The sequence below is a fragment of the Perissodus microlepis genome, chromosome 12 (genome assembly GCF_051167445.1).
Source record: "Perissodus microlepis isolate ML-2025 ecotype Zambia chromosome 12, ASM5116744v1, whole genome shotgun sequence".
Taxonomy (NCBI): Eukaryota; Metazoa; Chordata; class Actinopteri; order Cichliformes; family Cichlidae; genus Perissodus; species Perissodus microlepis.
In genome coordinates this window covers 14,933,642-14,950,584 of record NC_140472.1, presented here as the reverse complement: position 1 = coordinate 14,950,584, position 16,943 = coordinate 14,933,642, and the positions used below count along the sequence as shown (strand labels likewise).

General features: G+C 39.4%; 1 protein-coding gene across 3 annotated transcripts in view; it reads right to left on the bottom strand.

Moving 5' to 3' along the window:
• Positions 1–16,943, bottom strand: part of adgrv1 (adhesion G protein-coupled receptor V1) — a 149,772-nt gene that overhangs the window by 9,092 nt on the left and 123,737 nt on the right. For all 3 annotated transcript variants that reach the window (XM_084947172.1, XM_084947173.1, XM_084947174.1), the window contains 3 exons: positions 14,314–14,492; positions 10,874–11,031; positions 3,355–3,476 (listed from right to left, as the gene is read on the bottom strand). In XM_084947172.1, coding sequence (XP_084803298.1) covers positions 3,355–3,476; positions 10,874–11,031; positions 14,314–14,492 — 459 coding nt within the window. The remainder of the gene's footprint in view (positions 1–3,354; positions 3,477–10,873; positions 11,032–14,313; positions 14,493–16,943) is intronic.

The window sequence follows — 16,943 nt, the reverse complement described above, 5'->3', positions numbered from 1 at the left end:
AGTGATTAAATATACTAAACTGCATCAACTACAAAAGGTGCTGTGTCTGCAGATTTTTCTGTGCTTTCTGTTCTAAAAGAAAAAGAGCTGTTTGACCGAAACCCTAAATACTTCCAGGCTTCACACAGCTAATTGCCTACCGCCTTCTTTTCCATAAAAATATACACATATCCTGTGTCCTATTTTTAGCCAGTGCCAAGGTTGAATGTGCAAGTGGGGGTTGAATTGAATTGTAATGAAGCATGGTCCTGCTTCACAGCTGTGAGGCTTCTGACAGCACGGATACAGTGACGTAGTGTTTATCGGTACATCGAACGTGCAGGAGGAGATAATGAGGGGTTGTGCTGTTGTGATTTGATTATTGTCTTCTATTTCAGCATGATGTGACTGACAGCTGTATTATGTAAAAGGATGGATCAAAGACTTGTAGAGAGAAAAGAAAACCCTGTGGCCTGTTGGCTAAAAAGTCAGATTTTCCACAGTATAACTGCAAACATGTGATGTGTTTCACAGCTTGATTTTAACAGATACCCGGCTGGCAACAACAGGTTGTTTTTACAGCACCTAACCAAAGAGCAATGTGGGCTCTGCAACACACACTTGTGCACAGCTGTAACATCTGCAGCTGTTTAATGGTGTTCAGTAATCAGCAGTTAACATCAACAACACCAATGAGGTAAATATGGAAAATTCTCCTAATGGAAAATTCGCGACATGAAGGAAACAAAAAAACAAAAAAACAAGTGTACTTGACTTTGCAGCAGAGATGCACAGCCTAACAAATTCCAAGCTCACGGCAATGAAACCTATGGGAAGGATAAGATGTTCAAAAATGCACTGGAATAATAATACTGGGAGAATAAGGCAGTCCTGTAGCACCGTGTCCTGAAAAATATCTCAGTTTAATTTCTTTAGTTAACCTAAAAATATTCCATATGGGTTTGATTTCACAAAATCATGAAACAAAAGTAAGATTACTCTAGTTACCAAGTCATGTGACAATCATCATATTTTGTTAAATCTTGCTGTTCGAGTGTTTATGACAGAGAGTAAGTATCACAGTTGCTTTCTTTAAACTTTACTTTCTTTTTTCGATTTAGTCCCTAATGGAAGTTCCTCAGTGACACAAAATGATCAATGAGTCCTCTCACAGCAACGCTTTTCTTCCATCACCGCTAAACAAATTAAATGTGCTCTAGAAAAACACATAACCCAAATCTTGCATACAAATAAATATGATTACAGCAATGCTTTGTACATGGTTACAGCATCCTGACCTTTCTTTAGTGGTGCTTTGTAGAAAGTGGGTCAGATGAGTTTGTTTATGGCTAATCAATATCCTTGGACACAATGTACCTTTGGGACCCTTACCCGTTCCACTTTGATAAATCCCTACTTCTGGTACTTTTGGTGCAGACCCCAGAGGCTGCTGTTTTAGCTGGAACTTTATATGAGGCACGGCTGAAAATCAATTGCAGCAGTTCTTTTTTTCCAGATGATACAAAGTTTGATAGAACTTGTCCTATCTGAAGTCAAAGTTAAGCTACATGTAAGTTGCTGAAATACAAATAGGGTAGCAAGAAGCTCTTTTTAGCTGTTACTGTACGTCCCCACCAAAAAGCCCAAAAGTCCTCATTTAGAGAGCAAAAGTGTTATCAAACTACTAGTCATCTGCCAATTAGCGTAAAGAGGAGATTTTTTTGTACTATTGTGTGGGCGGAAGAACAAATCAAAGTATTTAGAGAGGAAACACAGGCTATTAGTCTGAAATGTTTCTAAGTGAGAGGATTTTTACCCAGGTTAAAAGAAACACAAGCAGAACTGAGGAAATGTATTTAAAAACTTTGCATGTAATTTAACAATCACAAGTTAATTTGAAATAAAATCAAACTAGCTATGTGATGTCACAGGGATGGACAAACTATTGCTGCTCATGAAGAAGTGTCGAGTGCGACAATGACCACTGCTGCTGACATCACTTCACTTCAGTCACTGGACTAACAGGAGATGTTTACTTTTGTTAAGCGTTGTTGTCTTTAGCATGTAGATGCTACATATCAACATTGGTCGTCACAGACCTCTTGTGGCACATGTTACAGGCACATGGCATCTACCCGATCACTGCAAACATTTAGGGACTAGACAAGACAGAAAACAATCAATTGTGCAAAACTAAGCACAACTGATTCAGAAAGCTTCGTGGGCATCTTCTTAAAAAAACACATTATGCATTAAACACTTCTACAAAACGAAATCTTTGCGCCAGAAAATGTATGATTTAGTAGGTTAAGTAAAATTGACAGAAGACAATTTAAAGACAAGTAATAAAACTACTGATATGATGGAGCCACAGCTAAATCCTTAGTAACCAGAAGACAAAAGTTTTTAAGAAAATGTCTCAGTTACATGAGTAAGCATGCGTTTCCCTCACTAAGGACATAACTGAAGGCAGAAAAATCAAAAAAAACTTGCACAATGTGTTCCAGAGTTCACGATGATATTGTTGCACAGGTTTTATATTTGATCATTAATGACAGTCCTCATTTTGTCCAGTTTCTTTTGAACAGGTGGAAATTGGTTATAGGGACTATATTTTTATTAAGCCTCTATATTGAAGCTCAGCATCTACACTTCCCATCCTTATTTCTTTTTTTGGAATCCGTAGTGGTGTGATGCAGAGGCATGCTTGTGAAAATGATCTCACTGTGCAAATATTTAAATATGTACTCGACTGCATTTAGTGGTAGAGTAATCTATCTTGCATTTGAAATATCTTTACTTAGCTACACTGACATCTGAAATACAGAACTGAGAGAAACAGAGGGAGTAAATAAACTATAAAAAGATGCAAACAGAGGGACCAAGAAAAGACAAAAATAAAGTGGAGAGATGGACAAACATAGCAGTGAGAGGCGTTGGTGAGATATGACACAGTGATAACCCTGCCTCTCTCTCTCCACAGCTGAGGCACTTCTTACTCTGCCTGTCAGATACATCAAAGCTGGCCTTCAAAGTGAATGGACTTCCCTTCATCATACCTCTCCACCCCCCAACCCACACACACACACACACTCATGACATTCATATACTCTTACCGACTCTGCAGCATTCTCAAATTTTCAGCTACAGCAACATTTAGCTCAGAGACTAGCTGAGATTAGAGATTAGATAGGTAAAAACAATATCTTTCATAAGAAAAATCAAACCTGGAGAAAGAGTACACACATCGCGCTTGAAGATATAAAAAGAAGTGCTTTAACTGTATAACTTTTAACTGTACTCCAATTACAACAAGAAGAAAACATATGCACAAACAGGAAACAAACAAACAAACAGAAAATTAAATGATCTCACCAGCAGGCAGTTAAAGATGACGTAGAGGATGAGCATCCACAGGTACCTGTAGCCCATATGGAGTCCTGCCCACAACCAAACTAGGGAGACGAGCAGAAACAGGTAGAGGACCAGCGGCACCTCTGGAGCACAAGATAACAACAGGAACAGAATGAAAACAATATCAGCACTGTTGTTCAAACATATATAAGCCAATACAATACATTATACATTACAGCTGAACTGAGATTCTAGATAATATTTTATCTATATGACATTCATGCACTTATTAATTTGAACATATTTGAACAAATGCATATTGCAGAATAACTACCGTACATTACATAGTAATTGATGGAGAATTAATATAGCTGCTGTTGTGTTATCATTTCTATTTAGATTCTCTAGTTTCTTGATATTAAACTATATATGCTGTGGTGTAATACTCATTCTTCCAAAGCAAGGTCTGGTAAAAGAGGAGGAAGGGGATCTAATTCAGGAGCTGTCTAATGAACCACATTTTACAACCCTAATACAACACTGATGCAGCGTTTCTGCTCCAACAGCTCTGACTTCCTGTGGTTTGCATGTGGATTTACGTGGACTCAGATTAGAGACTCAAGCAACAGCGAGGAGACATATAAGGGAGGGTAAAAAGCCACACACTCATACTTGAGTATGCCAATAAGCACATGCTATCAGAGCTGTACTCTCTATCCAGGGCTTCATCCATTCAGCATTTGTGATGCCACTAATGCATTTAGGTTCCTAAGATGGGCTGAAAATGATCTAAGAGACAGTGTGCACAATTCTTTTCTTTGTGCAAACAGGCAGCTGGTGTGTCAACATCTTCACATCAGATGTACTTTATATTTTAAGGGTGCAAAATAGATTGTCAAAATGGAGAAACATACGAATACTCGTCCTCATACAGAGGTCGAACATCACACATTTACATTTACACATTTACCAAAGGGGGAACTATGGCTTTTTATTTATTTTATTTTAAACTGAACCAAACAAAAAAACAACCCCCAAGTTCTGAGAGTAACACTTTGACAAACCCTGTAACAACTGTACATTGACACAAAGTGTACTGATCTCACCAATACGACTAAAAAGTGCATATTTTTAAAGGTCTTCTTTGCATTTACTGCTTTTAGACCATAGCAGCTAGTCAACCTGCAGCCCACTAACAGGAATACATCCTGTCACCTCAGACTTCAGGATGTGACAAAAATGGGAGGATATCTGTTAGCCTGCTAACCAACACAAGTGCAATGCACTAGTCAAATTTGGACACTGTCAAAAGAATATTCAAAACATATCCACATTACCAGCACCACACCCATCCTGGCTGCTAAGTATGTTGCAAATGTGGGATCTCAAATAAAAACACTAGGAGTGCTACCACCATGAAATTAAGAGTACTGCACCATAGTGATGAGTTTTGCTTTGTTCAGACAAATACTAGCCTGACTCCTATTAATACTTAGCTAATATGCTAAGATAAACGTCTTGAAATAATTGTAGGGAGAAGAATAGAAAAGTAAAAAAGCTAAAACAGTGGAGGGATTAAAGCAGGGTGTGACAAGTGAGTACTGAGAAACTTAAGCCTGTAGTCAAATCATCAGCTGCTTGCAGTTGGCAACCAATACCGATTTACAGATATACAGATATATACAGATTTTTAGCTAAAATATGGCTATAACACATAAAGTGCAGGGTTATTCAGTAAAGTCAAAGTCAGATTTATTCATATAGCACATTAAAAAAAAACAACTGTTGACCAAAGTAATTTACATTTAAAATAATCAAAGGAGATAAAAACATAGGAAGACATGACAAAATTTAAGAAAAGAACCATAAAATGAGAAGATTTGAGTCAGAAAAAAGACAAATAAAAGCAGTACAAACTCATTCTGATTTAAAAGCAAATGAATAAAAGTGGGTTAACAAGAAAAAATGGGTTTTTAAACTGTCTAATGTTGGGGAGGTCCTGATGTGAGGGGGCAGTTTGTTCCACAGTTTAGGAGCAGTCACAGCAAAGGCCCGATCTCCTCTGTGCTTCAATCTGGACTTTGGGACAGCTAGGAGCATTTGATCCGCAGACCTCAATGATCTTGCAGGAGTGTACTAGTTCAAAAGAACAGAAAGGTATGAGGGTGCTAACCTGCACAATGCCTTAAAAACGAATAATGAAATCTTAAAATCAATTTGAAAACTGACTGGAAGCCAGTGTAAGGATGCTAGTATGGGAGACATGTGGTCTCGCTTGCTCTGCCAGTTAGTAACCGTGCTGCAGTCGGCTAACTGATGACAGACGGACGCCTGAGTAAACACTCAGGTGTCAACAAAAATCGAGGCGAGATGAAATGAAGGCACGGCTAGCTCTCTCAAAGTCTCTGAAACAGAAGAATGGCTTCACTTTTGCAAGTAGCCGGAGATGAAAGAAGCTGGTTTTGATTACAGTACTGATCTGTTTATGAAACATTAGATTAATAACTCCACATTGCATTATCAAAGAATGTAAAAGACATTTTTATTAGACTCACAATACCTGTGATGCTGTGTATGTGTGTGTGTGTGTGTGTGTCTTGAAGTGAAAAGTGCAGGGTCACAGAAGATAAACATAATAAATTTTACAGCTACATGAGGCGTAAAAGCTGTTTTTACGATGATCTGAAGGGAACATCAGATTCAAAATTACACTGTTGAGTCACTCTCCTTACAGTCTGCATGAAAGGTGTTATGTAGGACAGAGTGTACAGTTCTCTTCACAAGTAGGATGGAAACACAGGACACGGGCCCAGGTTTGCACAAAAACCCCTCACTTAGGTGCCACATCCACCACACTGTCATTTCCACCCTGCTCTAACTTCTGCTCCTTATCACACAGTATTTTTATTTATTTAGCCCTATCATACTTTTTTAGTGCTTTCTTCGCTGTTGGCCTTGGTCACGGCCCAGGGCTCGCAAAATTTCAAAATCCCTGGTAGCCCTTCGGGCAGGGACTCTTCAGTTTTTGGTAGCCCAAAATAAATTTAAGTAGCCCGAATAAAAAAGAGAGCAATTTTTTGATTGATGTTTTGTTTCCGTTACAATATTATACATTAAAGTATAATATTGTAATGGAAACAAAACATTAATCAAAAAATTGTTTAAACACAAATTACAACATTGTATAAAAATTACAATCATCAACTCAAATACTTGGTTCTAATTGAACAGAAATTTCTATGAACTTGTAAGAACTGTGTAGGACATGAATCAGTCTGTGTCAGATCCTGAATTTGAAATTTCCACTGAAGTCACGGGAAAGAGGCAAGTGGAACCAAGATCGAGGCCATTTGCTTTTTGAAGTTTGCAAAGACTGCTAAATTGTGCCAGTGGTAGTTCACTCTTTGCAACATAGTACGCTATTCTAAACTGATTTTCAGGTTTATTTTTAGTATGTTATTTGCAATTGGTGTTTGTTCTGGGAAAGATATTGCAGACTGAGCAATAATGCATTTCTTGCATTTCTCGTGGGTTCTAATGGGGGCCTTTCTTAAAATTACTGGTCCCAGTAACAAAGGCGCTTGTCGACTCAGAAATCGAGGGAAAAGCAACAACACACCCGGCAGAACATTATGTTATTTACACGGGTGCACATAAGTGGTCCGCATGTGCGCATTCGCTGTCAAAATAAAAGACGCGCACCAGATAAGAAGTTGCAACGCGCGTTTGCGTCCATATAAAAAGGCACTGTTTTTGTCCGCTAGAGTGGGATTTTCACGGCACATTCTGCACCACATCTCTGTGCGTTCATCATTTGTTTGAAGCCAGCTCACCTCCTACAAACACTTTTCCGAGAATACGTGCTTCTTTTGTGGTTCGGACTCCTTCTGACATTTCTTTGGATGTGGAGGAACACCAAAGTAATTGCTTAAAGGAGCTTCTTCGACATCTTTAAGAGTTCTAAACAAATGTCTGTCCTCCTCCAGAAAATCTTATGTACGCAAACACGCGGTGCAACTTCTTATCTTGTGCGCGTTTTTTATTTTGACAGCGAATGCGCACCTGCGGACCACTTATGTGCAGCCCTGGTTATATAGCTCATCATATCGCAGCCACAGAAATTCTTTTGTCCATGAAACCATAAAGCTGCACTTTCTTTTTGCCTTATAGTCTGATTTGTCATAACTTTTCCGTTTTGTGGTAAGCTTTTCTTTGGCTGTCACTTCTTCACGCTGACCTGTCTTATTTGGCTCAGCAGAACTAAAATATATATCCTGCTGCTTTTACACACGCACTCACATAACGCTCAGCGATTCTCTGCGCGATCAACCTCTCACATGTTTAAGCTTGCTGCGGGAGATTTCACTTGTCATGTTTGCATAGTAAGCTAACGATTGATAAGACGATGTCAGAGGAATTGGTGCGCAAATTATCATCACTCACCAATCAGTACTGTCGCTCTCTATACACAGTTCGCGCGATTGCAAAGTGAAAGCAAAAAACAAGCGCAAATTCAAACACGATTTCAATATGTCACATATTGACAGTGGCTCACCGATGCCAATGACATAATTACCCAGCTACATTTCCGAAAGAATGCAAAAGCATTGAAATATATTTTCCTATGATAGCCCGACGGGCAGGGCAGAGACAGATTTTGGTAGCCCGACTGGAAAAATCGCTAGCCCCGGGACGTCGGGCTAGCGATTTTGCGAGCCCTGCGGCCTCTGATGCATTATTATTTCACACTTCATCTCGGGTTGCCTTATGTGGACAAACTGTCTACAAACACGTGTAGGTTACATAACTTTTTTCTATCTTCCATCTATCAGTTTCTATCGTCTATCTTTCCCATTTCTTTCTTTCTCTCTCTCTCTGGCTTTAGTGTGTCTTGCACATCTGTCTCCATCTCCTCCCTCCCTGGTTAGACTTTTTCCAACCATGTAAGCACATTCCTGTCTGTGGACAGGCCAGAGCTCCCACAGTAAGAACAGGTTCCCAGAGCCGAGTTGAGACTAACTGCAAAATGCTGACTGACTGTTTGGCTTTGTACCACTAAGTAGAAGCAAAGAGCCTGTGTGGCTGTGCATGTGTGTGTGTGTGTGTTCATATTATGTATAAGCAGACATGAATTCATATGCAATCCTCTGCAAAAGCTTTGTGTTTCAGAGAAGCTCGATGATGTCATGGCTATCTTTCTTTCTGTACAACAAACACACGCTGCTTTCCTCCACAGGCAAGCAGACAGGCTCAAGTTCAAATTTGACCAGAGCAGCGTTCTTGGTGTGAGAAGACAAACTGAGAAGTGAGCATGCACAGAAGGAAAACAACCAGAAAGAAACTCGAGATCGTGCTAACATTAAGGTCACAGAGAAGTCACCAGCTGTAATAACAACAAGCAGGAGTAAGCGTGTGTTGAGTGCATCTACTTACAGCTAGGAGTAATGACCAAAGGAAAAAAAATAATACTAAAAACAAGATGAAAACAATCAGCTGTTAAAGTACAATGTCTAAATAAGGATGTGCATTTCAAGGCCATTACTAATAAAGATATGACAAATATAAGCATGTGCTTAGCATACAAATAAAGCAGCAACACAGACTCAAACACACAAAGTAAATAAAACAATATTAAGTAATTAAACATTATCCATCATTTATTTGTGTTTCCATACTGCTGACCAATCAATGCTAAAAGTGGAGCCAGGGAACATTAAGTGCCATAAAACTGGAACAATAATAGCTATTCATTCAACTTAAAGTCTGGTCACTTGCGCAACACAAGAACATAAAGTCTTTCTAACACAAGATAAGGGTTCACTGTTGTGCTTCTGATATGTACTGTTGTACCTTTTGTTTGTTTATTATTATTCGCTGCCCTGCATTGGCAGAACTCCAGACTTTCTCAAATCTGTTGATGGGGAGGAACATAAACGAAAGCCCACCGACGCACTTCCTTGATTTCACTGACGTCAGAAGTTCTGCTATATTTCACACAGTCCTGTGAATTTTACATGTGCGGTTCTCATAATCTTGCGTGCACGCGCGCAGGCACGCACACACAAACACACAGACAGACACAGATTAGCTGTTAGCTTATCTCATCAGTTGTTGCTTCACTAAGGAATTTGAAAACATGCACATGGCGTTCATTGTCAAAATAGCATCAGCGGTCCAGCAGATTCTGCACGAATCTCAGCTGGCTGGGAAAGTCAAGGTTGAGTTTACTCTAAGTGCTTAATATGAATAGTTATTATTTGGATTACTGCAGAAGCACACACAGAGCCTGCAAGCAGTGGACAAATAATAGGGATAATTATTGATTGTCATGATTGTCGTGCTGCTGCATAGTGCAGGGTTCAGTTCCTGTTGTTTTAAGTCAACTCACAACCTTTAAGTAATTCCGGGAAATGAGCAGAAGGGTAGCCTGTGTTTACAGCAATAAATATATTCTCCCATAATTGTTTTATTCTTCTTTGGACTTTAGACATATTGAGACACTGACAACAGTGGAGTACACTGCAAACACTGGAGTATACAATGTGCACTAAAGTGTGTTTGTGTGCATGTTATGTTTATATGTGCATGTAGATATGTACAATTGTGTATGTATGTACAGTATAGGTCAAAAGTTTAGGCTATTGTGAATCATCACATATTACAGTATCATATTTCAAACATAAATGTTTGTCCAATTTACTCTATTTTCTTTCGCTTTCCTCACAAAAAACTGCTCATGTGAAGTACAAATCCTACAGGCTGGCCTTTTGCCTCAGCCTGGTTTGTGAATGAGAAAGTGCTGTGCCTTTTTGAATAATGCACACATACCTGCAACTCAGTAAAGCATCTACACTGCCTCAACACTCCTGCACAGTTTGCGGGCAAGCTGCTTGCCAACAAAAGAACTGGCACTAATTCAGGCTTGGCTTTGTCACCGGAGAGCCTTGACTGAGCAAAACAAGCTAAAGCCTGCTGATTCCCACTGATGGCCATTGATTGCAGCCCCGATGATCAGCAAGTAAAGAGGTTTGGCTGGATCTTCATGTGTGGCCAAAGGGACTAACTGCACTGTATAAACAGAGCTGATTCATGCGGGTCATAAATCCATGATGGATGTGCGTGTGCACACAAGAATTCTGAATAATCTACAAGTTGGAAATGTACAAGTTTGCACACCTATTACTACATTGTACTGATGGGTGTTTTTGTGTGTGTTAGATAACTGAAAGTTTTCACTTTCTGCAAAAACCCTAAATCTGTTTTTGTCTCCAGCAAACAGCAAACTGGAAAATAGGGGATGAAAGCTTCTGCCCAAAATAAGGGTATGTTGTTTGTAGCTTCGTTCCAGAGGGACATCCTAGTGGTGTTTGTACATGTCCACGAAAGAAAGAAATTGGGTGTGACTGAGTGTAAATGCAGATGTAACTCTCATGATCTCTTTCTCTCTAACAGCAAGTGGTAAAATAATAAAATCTCTGCTTATGCATACATTAATATATTTGTGTGTATTTGTGTGTGTAGTCACATATTTGGTTTTTACCTGTGCTGTTAGTCCGTCCACGGTAAATGTCATCGTAGGCCTTCCACTGCTCAGTAACTTGGTAGATGTGGATGAATACAACCACCACAGCAACAAGACAGATGAGAGGCACCAGCACTGCCGTGCACAGAGCTACATAGATGTTTGGGATAAAGCACCTAGAAGATAAGAAAAATAAGATGAAAGACACACTTACAAAACTTAATAAGCCATCTTGCAACTAGGAAAAAATCTCTAGTTGTCTGATGATTGCACTGAATTATTTTTATATTCTGCAAACAACTTCAAGTAGTTGCAGCAACAAGCGGGTTCCCCAGAGGTTGAACATGCAACATTCTCAACCTATGAGCTGCTTCTTTTGACTGCAAGGTGACTGCACGGGTTATCTGGTGGGAGGCAACTTATCTCCAAACAGTCAGGGTCCAAATCACACCAACTGCAATTACTCTCAGACAGATTAGAGAAGGCTTGCAAATAACTGCTGTCTAATTTCTAAAAGCAGACAGATTGGCGACATGTTGCAATTAACCTGAGTCAGTCTCTTCTAAGTTACAACTTCTCTGCAACACATCTCTTTGGAGTGGGGCACTTGACATAGCTGGTTACCATCTGGTTGTATTGTAGTTATAGTCCTGTATAAGAGCAAAATGTTTGTCGTTTAGCAGTTAAATCATCATTTTGCAGCAACTATGTCACTATTTGTTATTTCTGTTTCTGTCGTGAGGTTTTGACTAGACTCTGAATATAAGCAGTTAATAAATATTTCTGTTTAATCTGAAATTCTGTGTTCATAGGTGGCAACAGATGCACATTTGTTTGCTTTTTTGTTTCTTATATATATAAAACAGTTCAGTGCTGTATTATGAAAAAGACTGCATATAATAGCCAGCTTGACCCCATTCAGTGGCAAATTGCTGGCACACTGACTCTGTCCCTCAGTCTTCTTGCCATTTTATTCCCATTTCGACTCACCAAAGTTGCTTTGAATACAAAAACTGACTTCAAGTGGTTACTGACCTGGTCCGCATCTTTAAAGCAACTACTTCAAAGATAAGACTGAGTGAGATTGCAAGTTCATTGCACACGGCTGCAATAATTTTGGCTGCTATTTCCAAACAGTGATCCTTTGTGTCACCATAGCATAAAGAACACATCTGTCTCACAGATAACGTCTGGAAAAACTGAAAATATTAAACTGCTCTATATTTAATTTAATTTAATCATAACGCAACTCTTCTTTATACTTTGTTGCTTTGTGACACATCGGACACAACCACCGATAAATCCATCTGCAATTATAAGAATATATATCCATAGGGGTGATTTCCACTGTTCATCCTGTTTAACAGGTAAAGAAGAACTTTCTTTGGAGAATTATTAATACAATTTTTTTTAAAAATGTCAATAAGAAGTTGGTATTATACAGTCTATCTGTTTTCCCGGTGAACCTCTTGAACTACCGTCTCAGGATCTTCCAGGCATGTTTACCTTTATTAAAGAAAACTGCGATTTTCCTCTGGGAAAATCAACATCCTTGATATTTGTTGCCAAACAACTAGAAAAACACTGATGTGACCTCAACCTTTTCACAAAACACATTCACGCTCTGGTTCGGTGGGAGCATCAAATCAGACAGGACTTCCGCATGTTTGAGTGATTACAGAAAAATAATTGGATCTGTCGTAGTCACAACATAAGATGAGCTATGCCAAATAAAGCGCTGGATCACCCTGTCACTAAAAGACAGCCGGGCCCCTAGTCTAAATACAGTGGAAAATGGACAGCTGTACTGTTGGGGCCTTGCTAGGGGGATGACCTCTAACTATAGTGAAAGTCTCACAAGGATGGGAAATCCCAGGGATTCCTGAATTGAATGAAAAAAAAACATTACCCAGGGGTCTAACGCACCCATTTCTTAGCTTGAGAGAAAGAAAGTTAATCATGCCTTTTATGGAGGGTTTCCATCCAAAGGCTGCTGGGATTTTCTTTTAAATGTATACCACAGTAAGATCCTATGTTACCACACTATGATAACATTTTTACTTAAATCATGTGATCACAAGACCCCATGTTTGGAAGATGAAACTTGAGACTACAAAAGGGTCAAAATATTCATGAGTGTAATCAGTCTCAAACTAGACTCATTCAAAACAAAATTTAATGCTGCTGAAATGTTTATAACCACTTTTGCTGAGCAGTTGTCCATGGGTGGTGAGAGAGGATTCAATGTTAAAGTTGGCTTTTTGTTTTCTTCCTTTTAAAGATGTACAACATATGATCCACAATAAAGATTAAAAAAGGCAGAAACCACAGGGACATTACAGTCACTCACTGCCTCATAATGTGATAACCATCAGAAGAGAGAAATCCTTAATATGCTCAATGCACATAGCTGGGGTTAACTACAAACTGGTCTATATGAAAGACAATGTCCCAGCACAACAGTGATGGTAGAGGCATGGAAATGGTAACTTTACACCGTTCTGCACTTATTTATCCATAAATCTTCATATCTCTCCACTACAGCGTGAGTATAGTAGTGGAAAGCAAAAAGACAGAGTAAAAAAATGTGCTCCCATAAGCAATTACGTCTAAAAGATACAAAGTCTATTGACACAAGGTGTGAGCTTAACACTTTTGTATGCAAGCAAGGCGAAACTGAAACGAGTGGTGAGAAAACAAGAGACTAGCTGTTAACACCGAAGAGGAGAGAGCGAAGGAGAGAAACAGAGCGAGAGAAGGAAAAGAAGTGAAAAGCTGCCTTATTTCCTCAAAGAGGAAGGTGTGCTCCTGGGAAACTGAATACTCCTCTATGTTCTTAAATCTCTCCTGTATGCGCTCACTGTTTCACACTCCCATCCACAGGAAACACCCACAGATACTTGATCCCAAGGATAACAGGCACACCTTAGACCATTGACTTATTATAGATGTGGTTTAGGAGTTTCAGCTTCATACTTCTTTGACTATTATTGAACATTTGTTCACAAATGAAAGACATGGAAGACGGATGCACATAAAGACACGGGCAACTCACCTGTGTTGGGACCTTTGTACGTGTTTTTTGTACACAGTGATTTCTTCTATTGTTTCTGTGCTTTAGGTAATTTAAGGGAAACAGCTATATAAGGCTCTGTATGGCGTGATTTCTCAAAGACTCCACCTCCGAGACTGAAGTTTTTCAGTGTGGGGAGAGGCATGCAAACAAACATGAGACGTTCATTTACTCAGTCATTTGATTGGGCAGGCTCACTGACTCTGTTTGCTCTACCTAGTCTGAAGTGGAATTTCCCTAAGCTTAAAAAAGAAACTGAAATCACTGTAAATGACTCATACCAGTTTAACAAATACTCTCCTAAGTGTACTTACGATTCACTGGATACATGCCATCAGTTCAAAAAGACCACTTGTGTGTGTATTTACATGTGTTGCTAACTCACACATCGCCTTGCACCACTCCATATACTTCATGTATTTTCCATCCAAAGCCACCAAGTAACACGATGACCAGGACGATGATGACCAAAGCAGGAAGTCCCCACCCCAGGAGAAAGTAGAGCAGGTATCGGCGTTCTGTGTGCTCGTCATTCATCACGAGCACTTGCCAGAAGTTCACCGCCTGAGAAAACAGTTTGAGAAAACAACTTATTCACGGGGATATAAAAATAAAAAAGTAACTTTTACAGACTATGAAATGTATCTTAAACTTATCGCAGCACAATAAATAAAAGGGGGAGAAAAGGCTCGACATCTTCCCCTTTGATGATTTTTAAACCTTCCTCGGTTGTGTGCACATTTGGTCTTTATAGTCAGTAAAACACAAAAACACACAAGTATATCCATCCGCATATCACACCCAAAAATATCTATGTTTGCTTAGTTATCTAGAAGGCTTTTATAGTCTCATCTATCTGCTTTACTAAGCCATCCACTGTTGCATAACTGGCTTATGTGAACACCTGTTGACAGCAAGCAGACAATGTCTTATCCTCATGTGAAGCACACTAACACTTCATTTTCTCTTTCACATTTCGCTCATATATGGTGCGTTACGAGCTGTTTTGCAAGCTTTTTGCCATCTAACATACATAAAAAACAAAAGTCTATAAAGTATTACATTTGAACATGAAAAAAAGGAAATGCTATTAAAATTTATGCAACAGGTCAACAGCTGTAATGAATAACAGCTGATAATGTCTATATGTTTGCAAGCACTTGAGCAGGACATTTGCAAAGAGGAAGATGTGATGCAACTAATGACACAAGGTCAAATGATGTTGACCTCTCCCTATGATTACTCTGCTCAACCTCTACCGTAACAATATTGTATAACCACTGACCCAAAAAGACCTTGCTCATAACCACACCAACATGAACACAAACCCACAAACACAGATGCAGCAGATGCAGCAAACAAGACTGTACGGTTCCCGTTATGTAACAGCTCGACTCCCCTGAGATAATACAATGATGTCAGTCAGATTCAAGAAGTGTTATTCACTGGCTGTGAGAAAACTGCAGTCATTGTGGTACAGTAAAGGGATTATGGGCAACTTTGTGCTGAGCTGTTGTTTTGCAGTGGCTATATCACTCATGGAGCCACAATAATAGGTTGGCTCAATCTCACCGCAGAAAAAAATGCAGTATTTTTTAAATATTTACTTCCAGTTATGTTTGATTGTGCAGATCATGTTGGGACTACTTCACCAAGTTTTTAGATATGAGCTATATTTAGTTTCCGCAGTGCAAATAAAGCCAAAACCGCAAGTTACCACTGAAGGTAAATACCAGTTGTAAATTGGTCACATGAACCATTGGTGTTGTATTAAAAGTCCCAAATGACTGGATGACTAATTGGCGAGGAAACAGGACAGGCATTATCACATAAAGATATTATTTAGCAAGCTAGAAATGTGTCATCCTGGCTGGCTGTCGGCTTCACTAGCTAGCTCAGGAAAAATCCCAGAAATCCTAATCCTGATGCCTTTAAGACTTTGTACACTTATTTAATAATGTGCAGATTTTTAGTAAGCTGATGTTAACTGCAAACCTCTGCATTCAACACATAGCTGCTCTGGACAGTGACCACATTATTGTGTGTTTTCAAGCTTTATGCCAGTGCATATTCCCCTGATCAGGTTTTGGACGTGCCCGTTCTCACTACTCTCAATTACACACACTCACACTGCTGTTATTGATTCAGGTCTTTGTCATGCCCTGAGATGGGCTGCTGGCGCCCACTCATATAAGCCACTTATCTGAAAGCAGCTACCTGATATGAGGGAAACTTGAGTGGTGAGACGTCACTGGGGTCAATGCAGAGATGTTGGTGAGGATGGAAGGGTCTCAGTTCCCCGCATCAGTGAAAGCCAAGGTGGCGGTAATATTTTTCTTGTCAGCTACATTCACAGTTAGAGTTGACATTTATGAAATAACAAGATATTTTTTGAAGGGGTGTTAAAGAACAATGCCATGGTCCTGGCCTTTACGTTGTATTACTTTTTCTTCCTCTCTTCCTTTTGTCCTGCTTTGTTTGCCCGTCTTTTTTGAAATTGTGCTTCTAATGAATAACACTTCCTTACCTTTGTAACATACCTGCCTTTTCTATCACACATTCTGGCTCTCTATTTAAATTCAACCTTAACGAACAGGGCATGTTATGAAAAAAACAAATCTGTGAGTGAGTATATAAATAAACCAACAAAAGCCTAAGTGTTTTTTCTTCATGCTTCATTAATCCTCCTATTTGAATTCTTTACAGGGTGAATCACTGTTTGTGTCCTTCACTCGATCCAGTCAGCTGTTACCCTACTAACTACTACCATGTGTGTCTAAAACCAGCTTGCACGTCACAACCAATTTTATTTGAGCTCCAGATCTGCCCATCCAAATTCTAACACCGCTTAAGCCACATGAAAGCCTTCGGCCTGAGACTTTATCCCTTAAAATCTCCCAGAAGTCATAGTAAACAATCAGATATGAGAAAAAGCCCACTGCGTCCAACACGTACGCCGCTGCATGGTTCCAGTATTACCCTGCTGTGGTCAGCTTATTCCACAGCTAATCTTAT